This window comes from Trachurus japonicus, chromosome 11, assembly GCF_045865225.1.
Source record: "Trachurus japonicus isolate A0001 chromosome 11, Traja_1.0".
NCBI lineage: Eukaryota > Metazoa > Chordata > Actinopteri > Carangiformes > Carangidae > Trachurus > Trachurus japonicus.
Genome location: NC_140917.1, coordinates 2,247,564 through 2,264,016, shown reverse-complemented (window position 1 = coordinate 2,264,016; position 16,453 = coordinate 2,247,564). Strand labels below are relative to the sequence as shown.

General features: G+C 41.0%; 1 protein-coding gene across 19 annotated transcripts in view; it reads right to left on the bottom strand.

The window, feature by feature from the left end:
• LOC146977887 (microtubule-actin cross-linking factor 1-like) overlaps nucleotides 1-16,453 on the bottom strand; it is a 356,186-nt gene that overhangs the window by 127,611 nt on the left and 212,122 nt on the right. For 18 of the 19 annotated variants that reach the window (XM_085790655.1, XM_085790650.1, XM_085790657.1 and 15 more), the window contains 11 exons: nucleotides 12,376-12,525; nucleotides 10,726-10,959; nucleotides 9,475-9,657; nucleotides 8,719-8,892; nucleotides 7,987-8,154; nucleotides 6,398-6,589; nucleotides 5,232-5,405; nucleotides 4,434-4,557; nucleotides 3,355-3,554; nucleotides 2,209-2,526; nucleotides 713-879 (listed from right to left, as the gene is read on the bottom strand). In XM_085790655.1, coding sequence (XP_085646781.1) covers nucleotides 713-879; nucleotides 2,209-2,526; nucleotides 3,355-3,554; nucleotides 4,434-4,557; nucleotides 5,232-5,405; nucleotides 6,398-6,589; nucleotides 7,987-8,154; nucleotides 8,719-8,892; nucleotides 9,475-9,657; nucleotides 10,726-10,959; nucleotides 12,376-12,525 — 2,084 coding nt within the window. Of the gene's footprint in view, nucleotides 1-712; nucleotides 880-2,208; nucleotides 2,527-3,354; nucleotides 3,555-4,433; nucleotides 4,558-5,231; nucleotides 5,406-6,397; nucleotides 6,590-7,986; nucleotides 8,155-8,718; nucleotides 8,893-9,474; nucleotides 9,658-10,725; nucleotides 10,960-12,375; nucleotides 12,526-14,676; nucleotides 14,968-16,453 lie in introns of all 19 variants that reach the window. The other variant, XM_085790669.1, reaches the window with a different exon arrangement.

The window sequence follows — 16,453 nt, the reverse complement described above, 5'->3', positions numbered from 1 at the left end:
TTCCTGTTTACAATAGTAGGCACTTTACTCCATGCATTTTAAAAGGGAAACTCATCAAATACACAATCCAACAACTCGAAAACGCGTAAATAGAGGTAAATGCAGAGACTGCTTGATGAAAAACTGCCCCTGAAGGCAACGTGCATCAGCGGTTTTGCATGAATTTCCCTCTAAAACAACTCTGTGTGGTAACGTTGTGTTATTATCTCATAGCGTGGTGAATGTGCAGCTCACAACTTGTCCACCAGAGCGTTGTGGAGTTGTTGGATTGTGTATTTGATGAGTTTGATGAGGGAAACCAAGAAATCCCATAATGAGCCTCCGTAGCGTAGCTCTGAGCAGCTCACGGCTCTGCTCCGCCGTTCTAAAAATAGCTTGCACCGACAATTAAAGGTAACGAACCTACTGCTATGACTATAGGGATTATGGCAATGGGCCAATTTGCCAAAATGTTGAACTATCCCTTTAAAAATAGTACTTTATGACATTTAATGTTGGATAAATGCGCTTTAATATCTCACCACTGTTTTTGTCTCACTGTAATTTTATTTGTGGATGGTGGGACTGCAGATGGAAATGAGCTCTTGAGCTAAATCTGACATATTTACAACAAATTATTTTTCTTATATACAGAGCCCCATTACAAATAAACGATTAAATGAAAAAGAAAGTAATAAAAATGCCGGCTTCATGTTTGGACATATATTGGTACCTCTTGCTGACGTTGGCCTCCAGTTGGCTGAAGTCGTCCGACACTCCTCTGACTTTATCCAATAAGCTCTGAGCGTTGCCGAGCGCCTGCGAGTGGCTGAGCTCGGAGCCCAGGTTGGAGAAGGACTTGAGCTGCCCCGCCTCCTGCTCCAGCTCCGACCGCACCTCCTGAAGGGAGAGAAGAGACCAGACACACGTTGGTGAATGAACAGAGATAAAGACAGAAGTGCAGAAGTGTGGGGAAACACGTACAAAAGTGTCATGCAGCCCCTGTTCACACTTCAAAAAAGAGCCGTAGGAATCCTACACTATGCCCAGTACAGAGCACACACACAAACCAGTTGTTCATCAATGCAAAAATCCTCAAACTACACAACTTCATCAACTACAAAACTCGTACAGGGACCTTCTGCATAACTTACAGTACAAGGTTTTTTCATTGTGACACACAATCTGAGAGGAAATATGTTATTTAGGCAGAGGAGAGTGAGAACTACGCTAAAATCCTTTTCTATCTCAGTCACTGGTGTCAAACAGTGAAACAAACTAGATGATGAGGTTAAAAAAATCAAGAAACTTGTGGGCTTTTAAAAAAGAAATAAAAAAACTATTTTCTAGACAATTATAAATGGATTTAAACCCAGAGAAAGGGGTTTAACATTATTCTGCTGTTGTATCACGTATGCTAAGAAAGAAACATTGTGATGAAATGAATGTATTCTGAATGGTGATCAGGGCGGGAGCTGATGAGCTTTATGCTTCTCCCGTTTTCCCTTTAGGTCATGTTGCTTGTATTGTGTAACTGAAATGTGTGTGTGTTGACAATACTCGCACTACTGTCTTTTGCACTTTACTACTGCTGCTATTGTGCCTTCTACTTATTTTTTATTACTAGTTTAGCTTAGTTTTTTTTAATTCATATTTATTCTAGATTGGTATTTTAGATTCGCAGATTGTTTGATTGTTTTTTAAATGTTTCCTGTCTGTCTGTCTATTTACCGTCTGCACCGAGGGTCTAAGACAGGGGTGTCAAACATGCGGCCCGTGGGCCAGAACCGGCCGTGCAGAGGGTCCAATCTGGCCCTCACGATGAATTGTGAAGTGAAGTGTGAAGTGTGAAAATTTTAAATTGCACATATTTTTATCAAGAAATTTCAGGTGGTTCATAATATGTTTTGTAAAGGGATAGTTCAGTAACTGTAAACATTTTATTAATGTACTAAAACAGAGGAAAATCTAAATTTTTAAAATATATTTAAAGGTTATTACGCTATTATTTTACAGGTCCGGCCCACTTGAGATTAAATTGTGCTGTTTGTGGCCCCTGAACTAAATTGAGTTTGACATCCTTGGTCTAAGAGAAACACAATTTCAATTCTCTTATGTCCCGTACATATTGTGGAATTGACAATAAAGCTGACTTTGACTTTGACTTTGAAGTCTGATTCAATTAACATGTCCGAAATAAATAAATAAATAAATGAATGAATAAGTGACCTCGATGGTTTGTCTGTAGTCGTCCATGCTGCGGTCGGGCTGGCCCGCCGGGCTCAGAGCCTTCAGCCGGGTGTGGGTGAAGGCCTGCAGGTCGGTGCCGAGCCGCTCGTAGCTCTCCAGTCGGGGCAGCAGAGCTCGGAGCTCGGCCTCGCGCTCCGCCTGGCTGGCCTGCGCCGCCGCGTAGCGCCGCGTCAGCTGGTCCACGGCGCCCTGCAGCCCCGAGGCCGTGGAGGCGTCGGAGCTCTGCAGCAGCCTGGACACCGAGTCCCGAGTCGCCTCCACGCTGCCCTGACGGGACAGGAGCTCCTGGCGAAGTTTCTGAGGAGGAAACAAAGACCGAGGCTCAACTTTTCACTAGGGATGTCACCATTACTTGTTTTTACAGTGAATCGTGGTATTAAACGGCATGATTAATTAACCGCAAAGATTCCTAAATACCGTCACTTTAAAAAAAAGATGATGTTGGAACCATATTGGCATCATGTGCGCCAAAATAAAGGTAAATGCTCAGATACTGGTCCATTTAACATACGGTAAGTAACATTCAATTGGTAGGAATTCAAATGTTAGCGTGTTATTTGTAATTTAAAAAAACTAAACTAAACAATAAAACGATTAAAATAAATGCAAACATTTGGTATAGATCACAATTTACGACGTGTATTTCAAACACTTCCCCTGGGGGTTAATAATTGGTCATATATTAATAGATACTTGAAATATTTTGTGTAAACAACGAGTAATTTAATTATATTTTGACTACATTTTACACATTCATAGTGTTGTGAAATTAATTAATTCAATTCAAAAAACTTCAGTCATCCCCAAGGGGCAATTAAAAAGCACGCTGAGCAGTTCAAGTAAGATCACAAATAGACAGCAAACACTCACACGCACACGTACACACACACACACAAAGTATGAGATAAATAAATAAATAATGCAACTTTAAAGTGCAGTGCATTCATAATAATTCATAATTCACAATGCACAATAATTGTGATAATCGTAGTACCGTGATTATTTCTCTGACAATAATCGTACCAAGAAATTTTATAATCATGACATCCCAACTTTTCACATCTTCTGTCGTCCTACAAACTCCTGCATTTTTATTTTCCCCCTGTGGAAACCGGCGCCCTCTACCTGATTCTGGGTCAGTGCGTCCTGAACAGCCTGGGCCGTGGGCTCCACGGGTCCGGGCTTCAGCACCAGGTGGTCCAGCCAGCCGAGCAGACCCTTCAGCCCCTCCTGCACGCTGACCGACTGGGCCACGGCCGTCTGCAGCTGCTCCGCCCGCTCACACACCGAGGCAGACAGAGAGCTGAACCGCTTCTCCAAACCATCTGGAGGAAAAAAAAACAAAGTAGTAAGGAATTAGTAAGAATGTTTTTGTGCCATGTGTGATCCGTCTCTAATCAATGATCAGAATGAAAGGCCCCATCACCTATGGCACAATCACCGAGCCAGACTAGTGAACTAACAAACAGTGTGAGTGGAAAGCTTTAATCTGAAATGGGAACGATACTACGAATTAGGAAAAATATTCATCATTCTGAACACTGAGCATGTAATGTTATGATCTATTATTGTCTTTTCTTCATTTTTACCCCTTTTTTAACTGTGTTTTTGTTCTGTTGTCCTGCTTGATTTCTGTTTATCTGTTTTATTGGTTGTTTTTGTCTTGTTTTTTCTGTTGCAAGCACTTTATACTATACTACTATAGATATAGTATCTGTTTACTTTCTATATGGGTACAAGTTTCAAGATAAAAGATAAAAGTTTCAAAGCAAACTGAATTTTTAGCCTGGCTTTTAACTGAATCGTATTACTTTTATCATTATAAAACATTTAAATTAATTTATTTTATTTATTTATTTATTATTATCTTTTTTTATTCTATTTTAATTCATTCATTCTTATTCTATTTTATGTTATTACACCTACAGTATCTATTTTACTTCATTTTATCTGAGTGTAAGATAGCGTTTCCTCGATGTCTCTAAAATCCAATCTTTTAAAATTATTGTGTGAATGCGTACGTGTATGTGTCCCCTATGTTCCTTGTTTTTAGTCATGTGAAGAACTTTGAGCTGCCGTGGGCATGAAAAGTGCTATACAAATAAAGTCTGATTGACTGATTGATTGAGATATATTTGTAATGTGTGATATTTAAAAATCCAATTCAAAAGCAGAAGAAAGAAGAAAGAAGAAGACTTAGTTACCTGCAGCACAGAGGATGTCCACGGCTTTGAGGGACGGGGCTTCGTCGGTGCTGACCAGGTCTCTTCCTGCTCTCTTCACCTTCTCCAGCTGCACCGAGCGCTCAGCCAGTTCATCCTGCAGCAGCTGACCACACACACACACACACACACACACACACACACACACACCACACAAACTCAATTTAAAACTCAGACAACGTTCATATTTTCCATTTCAACATTACGGGATTAAGTTACAGGACTGGATTTAAAGGGATAGTTCAGCTGGGAGAAGTTTCAGAGTCCTCCGTGGCTTCTCTGAGTTATGGGGTGGCTCCGCGCAGCAGTATTTGTCCATATAATGGTTGTGAATGGATACCACTTTTCTTCATCCGAAAAGACACACCAAAAAACATCCAAATATCTCCATAGTGCTCGTCTGTAATGTCCCTCTTGTATTGAAGCCCCGACATGAAAAATTGTTCCGAAAAAAATTAAATAAGTCTATATTTTAAGCTTGTTTGTAGCGGAAGCTCCCAGTGAATCCGGCGGTATTTGGATGTTTTTTAGTGTGTCTTTTTGGACGAAGAAAGTTGGTATCCATTGACAACCATTATATGGACAAATACTGCTGCGCTGAGCCCCCCTGTAACTCAGAGAAGCCACGGAGGACTCTGAAACTTCTCCCAGCCCTTAGTCGACATGAGGGGGAGGAGATAATGAGTGAAATCTGAATTTTGGGTGAACTACCCCTTTAAACGATGCAGCAGCTGACGGAGGTTTCACTGGTTTTACATGGTCGGTGTCTCGGTGTCTCACCTGGACTTGTCTGAGCGTGTTCTGCAGGTTCTGTGGGTCGGTGTCTCCGCTGGGCTTGGCGATGCTCTGGTTCTGTTCCTGCGTGCTGAGCCAGGAGTGCAGCGAGACGACCTCATCCTGGTGCTGCTGGTAGCGCTCCAACAGCCCCGACAGCCGGCCGCCCAACTCTGAGGACTGAAACACCCACACAGAGCCTCAGCAGACGGATCACAGACAGACAGACAGACAGACAACAACGACGTGACAGATAGAGAAACATCCTCTGGCAGCGGTGTAGACTAATGTTTTGTAGTGGGTAAACTGCTTTTTAGGTGGTAAACTGTTCATACTTGTATCACATAGACCGCTGGTTCTCAAACTTTTTTATATCAAGGACCCTAAAATTGACACAAATTAGACCACGGACCCCCATCGGACAAAACACCAGAAATACACAAACAATCAATGTACGTTTAAATTAAGCGTACATTTTTGAAAGATTATAGAGAAATTTCTGGAAAAAAAAGTGGTACAATTTCTCCAAAAAAGTTGAAACATTTCTAGAAAATAGTGGTAAAATTTCTCACAAAAAAATAAACAATAAAGTTTTAAAAAAAATTAGAAAAAAGTGGTATTTCTTTTTTTTTTTTTTTTTAGAAAAACCTTGTAAATTTTCTCAGAAAAAGTGGTCAAATTTCTTTAAAAAAAAAAGTCAAACAATAATAAAATAAAAAGTGGTAAATATAGTAAATAGTAAAACGTTTTTTTTTTTTTAATTGAGAAGAAACTGGTCAAATTAAAAAGTGGTAAAAAATATATATATAGAAAAATGTGGTCAAATTTCTTAAAACATTTCTTTAAAAAATAGTAAAAAGTAGAACAGAAAAATTGAGAAGAAACTGGTAAAATTTCTCAAAAAAAAGAAAAGAAAAAAAATAATAATTATAAAAAAAAATAATTTAAAATAATTTAAAAAGTGAGAAAAAAAAGTGGTAAAATTCTAGGAAAGAGTGGTAAAATTTCCAGAAAAAGTTGTTGACCCCCTTGAACCCTGTCAACCCTCCCACTTTGACATTTACTTTAGTTTAGTTTAGTTGTACTGGGTATACTGAAATATTTTTTCATTTTCAGTGGGTATACTACTGAGTATCACCTAGACTACACCGCTGTCCTCTGCTCTCTCTCACCTTGGTGTGCAGCGTGGTGTATCTGTGGTTGGCGTCCTGCAGCTTGTCCGTCACCAGCTGCTTGGTGCTTTCCAGAGCCGGGTCCGGACCGCCGAGCTGCTCCAGAGATCCCTGAACCGAGTCCAGGACCTTCTGCCCCGAGATGGAGACGAAGCGCAGGTCGGCCTTGTGGCAGATGACTTCCTCAGCGAGCTGGAAACACACAGATACAGAGTGATGTCAAGACACTGTAGATGGAAAAAATAAAACTACCCAGCAGCTCCGTGTGCACTGCAAAAACTCAAAATCTTTCCAAGAACTTGTCTTATTTCTTGTCAAAATGTCTAATTTCTAGTCTAAACTAAACTCTTTCCACTTGAAATAAGACTCATCACCTAAAAATGAACTTGTTTTTAGATCATTTTCACTTGTTTCAAACTAATTTTCACTTGAAATAAGTAGAAAAATCTGCCAGTGAAAGCAAGTTTTTTGGGGTTGTAATAAGGAAGAAAAACTTGCTCCACTATCAGATTTTTCTACTTATTACAAGTGAAAATCTGCTTGAAAGAAGTAAAAAGTGTCTAAAAACAAGCACTTTTTAATGTGATGAGTCTTATTTTAAGTAGAATGAGATTTGTTTTGACTAGAAATGACATTTTGAGTAGAAATAAGACAAATATTCTTGGTAAGATACTTGAGTTTTTGCAGTGTGAGTGTGAGACCAAGGGACTCTAACTCTTAATGAGGGAATTATTCCAAACTGCTTCTGTGGAGTTTTCCCAGAACTTGTGACGGAAAATTCGATCTTCCACGGATGATTAAAGGAAAAGAAAGAGAAACAGCTCCACAGATATCTGCTTTGAAATCTGGGCCCAGATGCAGAGAGACAGATTTTCTCAGCTCATTCACTTCACTTCACTTCACTTCATAGCAGCTGAGATTTAAACCAAAGTGACCTGTCAGCGCCACCTACAGGCAACAAGTGGAAGTGAATGAAAATACCAGTGTGTCTCCCCGAGCATGTACATGTATGTAGACGTGTATGTGATACTGTTTTGATTTTGTTTTGCTTTGTCTTGTTTTAAATTTGCACTTCTTTAATTGTTTGCACTATTATTGCATTGTATTATAATTGTTTAACTATTGTAAAGCACATTGAGTTTTCCCGGTGCATGAAATGCGCTTTATAAATAAAATTGAATTTAATTGAATTGAAATTAACTTTAATGGCAAAATAAAGAGTGCATGTGCAACACGTGCAAACTGTAGTATTGAAATGAAGAGTTCTGTGTGTTGGGATCGTTTTTCCCGCCATGGAGAGTTTGGCCACAAATGCAGCATGAAATGTGATCTGATGGATTCATAGGAAGGGGCAAAATAAAACATATTGTTGTTGGGCTGCAGCAAAGAAGACATGTGGAAAAGATGAAGATGACAAAAAGGCAGGCTGAGAATAAATGACAAACTGTTTTATAATGAAACTGCAGCAACTAAATGGAAAGTGCATGTTGGTTTGCACATTTGGAACATTAGAAAATCATCTTGCACAATTGTTTGCAGGTGATCGACTCTGCACATGAAAACTAAATGTTTGGTGTGACCTAACGGACCTTTCTGTGCTCGTCCAGCCTGCTCTTCAGTCCCTGTGCGTCGGTTTCTCCTTCCCCCAGGGAACGCAGCTCCTGTTCGCTCTGTTCCAGCCAGGCTCCCAGGCCGCCGTGCTCCTGGAGGAACTTGGTCAACTCGTCCTTCAGAGCCTCGGACTTCCTCAGACGATCCTGGAGGGAATCAAAACAGTTGGTCACCTATACAATACATTCATTCAAACGTTAGACTGGTGGAGTTACAAATACAATTATGGTTCAATGTGCGTCTTTTTTGGACATGAACACAATCCATTTTTCCATTTTTCCCAATAGTGCAAATATTTATCAGTCTGTAGATTTAACGAAAAGGTCATCTCCTTTCCATATTTTGGGTATTAGTCACAATATTGATCCAGTCTGACTCTGCTGGAGGTGTGGTCTGCAGCCAGCTTCCAGTTACGGTTTTCTTACTAGCTGCTATTAATATTTTATTTGGTATTTGGTATTTGGTATTTGTCTCGCCCCAATATATGGGGTGCAATATTACCCAGGTAGATTGTAGAAAAGGAGCTATTAATTTCATCACCAAAAATGTTTTGTACTACTTGCGTAATCTTTTGCCAATATGGCTGAATAGCTGGGCAGCTCCAGAATGTATGAAAGTTGTCCGCTAGCTGTTCACCACACTCTCTCCAGAGACCAGAACTAGTGGAAGTTGACTGTACAGAGCATACATATATATTCAACCACTCTGACCTGGCAGCTCTGCAGCTTGTCCTGGTGCTGGGCCTGCAGCTGGTCCAGAGCGGCTCGGAGACGCTGCTTCTCCTCGGGAGGAACCGTGGCGTCCGGCTGCTCCAGCAGGGACCGAGTGGTCTGAGAGATCTGCAGCAGCTGCGCCTGCTGAGCCTGGAGCTGCTGCAGCTCCGCCTGGTGCAGAGGGAAAAGCTCACAGCGTCAGAAGCTGCTAGTGGCAACAAGACATTCAAGGGGGTGGATCGGACTACACAAAGGCATAGCTCACAGTCGGCCATATTGGAACGGGCAACTTGCTCTGACTCTGGCTGCAGTTACAGTGCAGTAGATAGGTGATCCAGTCATCTTCACTAAAAAAACTATTCATAACTGTGAAAAATAAATCAGTATGTACAGTAGCTATTACTTTAACTATTTGCATAATGTCACTATAATGTTACTTTTACAAAAGAAAATACATGATTAAAATGATCCGTGATTCTAAATATGCTGCATCATAACTGCATAGACGTTCATAAAAAATCAAACCGTTTTGAAATCGGACAAAAACTGAGCAAGTTCTGGTCATTATAGCAGAACATGCACCATAGGCTTAATGCTCTGAGGGAGAGAGTTGCCCGTCCCACGATGGCTGCCGTACTGGCTACGCTGTGTCATTGGGCAGCAGCGGTGGGTGAGTCATCTAGTCTTCTTATATATATCTATGGAAGACATTGAAGTGAAAGGTGCACTATGTGAAAGATGAGGGGTCCTGACCTGCAGCGTCTCTGTGTGTGACGTGACGGCGCCCTCTGGCTGCGACAGCGACGTGTCTGCAACATCCTGAGCTGCAGACGGAGCCGCCGCTCTCCTGCCGCCTGGTTGGTTCAGAGACGACAGCTCACCGAGCAGAGAGTCGATCTGCCCCCGGGTCTCCTGCAGCTCCTCCTCCGCTTTAGCCTGCAGGACGGAGGAAGTTTATTACACAATAAAAAAACTGTTCTTACTGTAGATTTCTATCCTGCATCTTCTATCCTATCTCATTTCAAATTTTTTTCCAAATATTTTTATTGTCAAATTTCTTAACAGTTGAAGCAACATACAATTGTTACACCCCGGTCTGGGGGAACAGGGACACAACATACACATATATAATAATAATAAAAATAATAAAAATAAAAGAATAAAATAAAATAAAAAACTTGACCCAGAGTACACACAAAGAGGCTTAACATAATATCAGAGTTGAATGTCCACTTGAGTAAAGACAGATACTCTTTAGGGGGGTTAACTACAGTTTCAAGTAGTCCAGGATAGGTTACCGGATATCTTGTATATTTCTATATTGTTTGTTTTTTTTTCCAGCTCAACCTGGGTGTTTATTTTACTCTTTGTATAGTAGATTTTTTTAAATTTTGTTTGGAAAAGGTATTTTCCCTCAGAATCAACAGTACGAAAATACAAAATTGGTATTTACCATAGTCCCTTTCTTGTTTATGCAACCATTTATACAAACAGGTGAGCAACAAGAGTCAACGAAGGACACAGTTTGTGTGGTAAAGGGACAGTCCTCCTGATCCTTCATGAGCATCCATTGTCACTTTCCTGAGAACGTGTCCTTGTATATTCCTGTCTGGTATATTTCATATCTCTTTTTGATCCATGTCAAACCAGACATGGTGAAGCAGCATTTAGCTGTGATGCTGCACACAACTGGAACAAACTACCAGCAGAACTGAGATCAGCCCCAACTCTAAGCACTTTATTTGCTCTTGCTTTTAACTCTGTTTTTAGAGTTTTGTTTGTTTTTATTCTGTCTTATGCTTCTTTTTTTAATGTTTTGTCTTTATGTAAAGCACATTGAGTTGCCTTGGTATGAAATGTGCTATATAAATTAAGATGCCTTGTCTTGCCTTCTACATTGTTCTGTATTTTAATTGTGTTCTTATTTTCATGTAAGCGTCTTTGAGCATTTGTAAAAGCGCGTTATAAATAAAATGTACTATTATTTTGTCATCTTCCTCCTACCCTCTGTGTGTTCTGCTGGACCGTGGTGTTGATGGCCGTGTCGAGCTCCGACACCGAGGTGTTGGCCGACTCTGTGATGGCGCCGTACTGCTGCTTCAACCTGCTCAGAGTCTCCTGGAGCTTCTCCCTCTCCTCCGGGCTCAGACTCTCTCCGCGCTCGGCCAGCAGCTCCTCCACCGAGCGGATGGCCTCGGCCACGCCCTCTCTTCTACTCTGCAGCTCCTTCTGCACTTCCTGCAGAGAGAGAGACAGCACGACATCACAACAACATGAGATTTGGCTGATTCTATATGTGCAGATAGACTATGGTGTTCAAAAAGTAATGAATTGAAGACCTGTATAAATATTTTACAAGCCAAGAAAATGCCAAAGGAAATTGCAATCAGAAACTAGAAAAAGAAGCATTTCCAGCAGGAAATGCATGTGAATGCTGAAAGCAGCTGAACGCCATTGCTGAATGAGCTGAAGAAATTGTTGAAACAATGCTGAGTTAGCTGAAGAAACTGCTGAGGAAATGTTGAAAAAGGCTAAAGCTAAAACATAAAACTTGAAGGGTGAGAGATGAATGTCTTTCTATGGGCAGAAGAAAGAAAGAAAGAAAGAAAGAAAGAAAGAAAGAAAGAAAGAAAGAAAGAAAGAAAGAAAGAAGCAAATAGACAGAGAAAGGGAGTAGAGGAAAGAAAGAAGAAAAAGAGACAGAGAGGGGGATGATGGATAGAAAGTGGTAGATAGATAGAGATAGAGAGGGGTAGAAAGAAAGAAGTAAAAAGCCAGAGAGAGAGAGAGAAAGAAAAAAGAAAGAAAGAAAAAGACAAAGAGAGAGGGGTAGAAATAAAGAAAGAGAGAAGTAAAAAGACAGAGAAAGGGGGTAGAAGAAAGAAAGAAAGAAAGAAAGAAAGAAAAAAGAGACAGAGAGATTGGGTGATAGATATAGAGTGGGGTAGAAAAAAGAAAGAAAGAAAGAAAAAAGTAAAAGACAGAGAAAGGGGGTAGTATGCTTTCAGCATTCACACTAATTATGACAAAAGTAGCCAATGATTCTTGCAGAAAAATCAGCTTGAAATGCTGTTTTTTTTGTATTTTTTATTATGCTTGTTTTGTTGACTTCATGGTAAGACTACAGTATCGCTCAGTGACTGACAGATAAGTTGACAGTGACAGATTACTAGAATAATTAGATATCGAGTGAGGGGTAGGCAATATAAGATGTAAATTATTGTGCTGCCGTTTGGGGTAGTGCTGGAGTGGGAGATATAAGTAGACTCCAGGCTGCACAAAATAAGGCTGCAAGAATTATTCTTAGATGTCCAAATGATACTCCTATTGAAGAGTGATACAAAAAACTGGAGTGGTCGTATATCAGGGACATGACATGTTGTATGTATGTTTTTTGGTTTGTATTGTCTTTCTGTTATAATGTATTGTGTTTGTATTGTATTCTGTAATGTTTTTATGCTATGGACTCTTGGAAGAATAGCCCAACTGGGCTAAAAGAGATCCAAATAAAAAAACAAACAAAAAACCTTGAATAAGAAATGTTGTGATTTGCCATGATATTGTCAAATTGTGAAATTGCCTTGGCTGGAATAAATAAAAAGAAAGAGAGAAAGAAAGAGATGCAGATTTGTTCATTCATCCAGAGTCTCGTACCTTTAGTTTCTTCTGTTTCTCCTGCAGGACGTTCACGTCACCTGACTCTGCTCCCGCGCTCTGACTGGCCAATAAGCTGGCAGCTCCGGCCAACCACATGGTGAGGCCTTCGAGTTTCTGAGAGCACTCGGCTTTCTGCTGCTGCACCACCTGAGAGGAACGAGAGAGAAGAAAGAGGAGGAAGGATGGAGAGCAAAGAGCCAGAGGAGGAAGAACAATGTGAGGAAACCTGACACTGATGTGAGTTTCTGTTTATCCGTTTATAAAAAACAGCAAAAAAAAGTCTGTTTTCATCTAAAAACCTGTTTTTAAACACATTTGCACCTAAAACCAAAATCCCAAACTTTGAGCAGATTGTGTCCAGAGTTCACACACATACACACTCGCATAGGCAGACACACACACATATAATACCTTCACATCAACGTGTTGGTAAAAGCAACAACAAGAGAAATCATACAAATAGATATATAAATGTTGTTTTATTTCCTGTTTTTCCTCTTTCTCTTGTGTTCAGAGGAGAACAGAGGAAAAACAGTGAAGCGGCGCGACTGCTGCGTCTGTTATCAGATCTCAAAAGCCTTTTACCGCCGTGACACAAGCGATTTCCTTCAGTGGCAATCTGGAACAGCAAACAGGCAGACAGGTTAATAAACACACGTTATAGAGACATGCAGAGGAGCAAACCAGCATTAAAGGCCTGTTGTAGGAGTGAGAGAGCAGCAGTGTGTTCCTATGAGACAGTATGAGATGATGAGGGGGTTTGATGATGACGTGTGGGGGTTTCACTGTGGTGCAGGTTAGCTGGAGTGACTGAGATGTGGTGGAGAGCCGTGTTTTTCAACCACTGTGAGAGTTCGTCAGGTGTGCCGTGGAAAAGGATCAAATTTAACTGAATTGATTCAAACTAGGGATGCACATTTTGAATTTTTTTTTTTTCAGACCGATAACTGACGCACAAAAGCGATCAGAACCGTTAATGTAACTCTATTGGCGATTAAGGTGGGACACTACAGGTGAATAGGGGGAAAAAAAATTAACTAACAGATATCACCATGAAACTTCCCAAATTTATCACTAACATTAAGACAATTATTTTTTGTATTACAAGTTTTGTCAAATCGGATGTTTAAATATGTAAATGAGGCAATATCTAATGAAATATGCGCTATTTTGCATACATTTCCAGAACCTACATCTGAACAACGGATAAAGCTACTTTCAAAATTCTTGTTTTGTTCTATTGACATATTAGAGTCAGAAGTTTTTACAGAGGAGGATTTTGGATATCTCTTTTTATCACTCTGTAAATGAGAAAATACTGTCACCAGCCCTAGAAAAAAATCAAATTTCGCCCTGTTTTTAGGAATAAAACGTTGTATAAATCAGGCTGTGAATGATATATCAACAATCCCCTCTGTAAAGAATCGGTCAAAGTTCTTGTTATCGGTTAACAGTTAGTCGTGAGCATAAGTCCAAACAAATATTATTTAGTTCCTAAAAATCATTTGGCTTTGTTGAGCATCTGTGTCTGTAATACTGACTGTCTGGCAGAGTTGGCTAATAAAATAGGACTCTTTTATGTCAATGGGTGTAGAGGCAGAAGCCTGCACAATGACCATTACTGAGTCAGAACAAACTAACTACACTGTAAGAGACAATATTTGTATTATATTTACTAGGGGTGGGAGAAAAAATCGATTCACATAAATATCGCAATATCTTTTTTCACGATTTTTAAATCAAAAATCAAATTTTTTGGGGGGAATTTTTTTTTAATATTGTGCAATGTGCATTTGTTCGCCTTTTTTACATACAGAGAGTCCAGGTTTTGAAAAGGGTTTAAGTTCACTTTATAATGGAGTATGTTAGTTTATAGGCTCCTACAGTATTTGTGTGCAGATAAATGTTAAAAATGCTAAAACTAAAAATCGAGAGAATCTGCAATATCGTAGAATCGCAATTTAAATCGAATAGCCATCCAAAAAAATCGTACAAGAATCGAATCGGGAGAAAAGCGTATCGTCCCAGCCCTAATATTTACTGTATTAGGCTGCACTGTGTCGTTTTGTAACATTTTTGGTTAGTGGTGTGCGCGGGATTTCTTTAATGAACAAAATGTGCCGTGGCTCAAATGAGGTTGAAAAACACTGGTGTAGGGAAGCAGGACTAGTGAAGAGCAGGACAATTAAAGCTGTGATCATGATGAAGGATAAAGAAGCTAATCGCTGCATTAGTGAGAAGTCGCTCAGCGTTTTTTTCAAACCGATCGGACTCGATGGTCTTTTTTTGTTTCCAAACCTCTCTCTCCCTGGCACTCTGCCTGTCTCTGTCCTGCTGCTCCTCTCTGGCTCTTCTCTCCCTGCGCCTCCTCTCCTCCTCCCTCTCCCTCTGGGCGGAGAGGGCGTCGGCCCAGGCCTGGGCTCGGCCCGACGCGCGGTGGAAAGCTCTCTGCAGCTGCTGGAGCTGCCCCAGCAGCTGCCGGCTCTGCTCCGGGGCCAGGTCCGCCGCCCGCTCCGAGATGAACACCTGGATGTCCAAGGCCACGGTGTTGACCTCGTTGGAGCGAGCAGAGAGGGACGACTGCAGATCCTGGAGCAACAGAGATGACAGAGATGATCATAATGTTGCAAACATCCACAGCGGGGGTATTCGATTAAAATTCAGTGAGGTCCAGTTACTAAACTTTCGTCCAAACCTCATGAAGTCTAAATTGTGTCTTATAACCTACCCCCATGTCCATTACATAAAATCAGCAACATACATCTTCATATTTCTTCTCAATTTTCACCAACAAACATAGTGCACTTGTACAGTAAAGAACCATCTATTTGATCATAAATATGAATTCAAGGCCTGCATTTCAAGTTAAGGAAAACGAGACAGAAACCTCAGAATAAAATATATTAGAAAGTGCCTCTTTTAGAAAAAAGTGCAAGCTTTGAACAAGCCCTTTTCTCTTTAAAGGTCCAGTGTGTAATATTTGTCAAGGTTTAGGGGCTGTGTCCACCGGACGCGCTTTCAGCGCTGACAGCGCTCTCAGCGCTGCTTTCCCAGCGCTTAGCGCTTGTCACTACCCGATTTGCGACGCTACCCGATCTGTGACCGCCATCTTGGACAGCTGCCTACGGCAACTCCACTTGGACAAAGTTCATTTGGGCGCTGCCCGATTTGCGTACATGCTTAAAGTTCTGTGAATTTAAAATACGGTACTGTGAAAATGATTAAAAAATAAAATAAAATAAAATAAAAACCGCGGAGGTCCGTCATAAGACAGCCGCGGCAGACTCGTTTATTCAGTGAGTGTTGTGGTAGTTGTGATTGTTTGTGGTTGTCATGGTGATGAGGCCGGCGAGAAAAGAGGACAGTAAACATTAAAAGTCGCCTGTGTTCCTGTTTTCTGAGCATCAAGATCCAGACCACCACAACCAACCCTCAATTTACATTACTAATAAAGTATTTAAAAAAATAAATAAAAAGATAAACCGTCTCTGGCGACGCACATAGGGCAGTGATCCTAAGTCAATTCAACTAAGTTTGTCCAAGTGGAGTTGCCGTACGTGGCTGTCACAAAACGGGTAGCGTTGCAAATCGGGTAGCGACAACGCTCTCTCTCTCCCTCGTCAGAATGCCGCTGTTGCTAGGTTACAAAACGAGTCCTCTACTTCCGTGTTCCGGCCTTGTTTAATGTAAACACTACGAGTGTCAGAAATACACAACATCATTAGCGGCAGCTTTTGACATGGACCCTGAGGTCGGCCTACCTTCAGTACAAGTGTGGGTCATGATATAAACCGAGCCACGTCTCCGGTTGTGTTGCTGTCGGTAACGTATGTCCCGCCCCTTCTTGATTCTGATTGGTCAGTGCGGTGAAAAGTGACATTGACGAGCGCGGCGCTGTTCTAAAAGTTGAACAGATTTCAACTCGAAGCGCTCTGAGCGCCGCGACAAAAAGAAGCAAGCACCGAGGGCGTTTTACCGCCGAGGGCGCTGAGCGCTGTGAGCGCCCAACTCAATAGGGTTTGAATGGAAAGTAGACGCCCAGAGCGCTGAAAACGCATCTGGTGGACACGCCCCC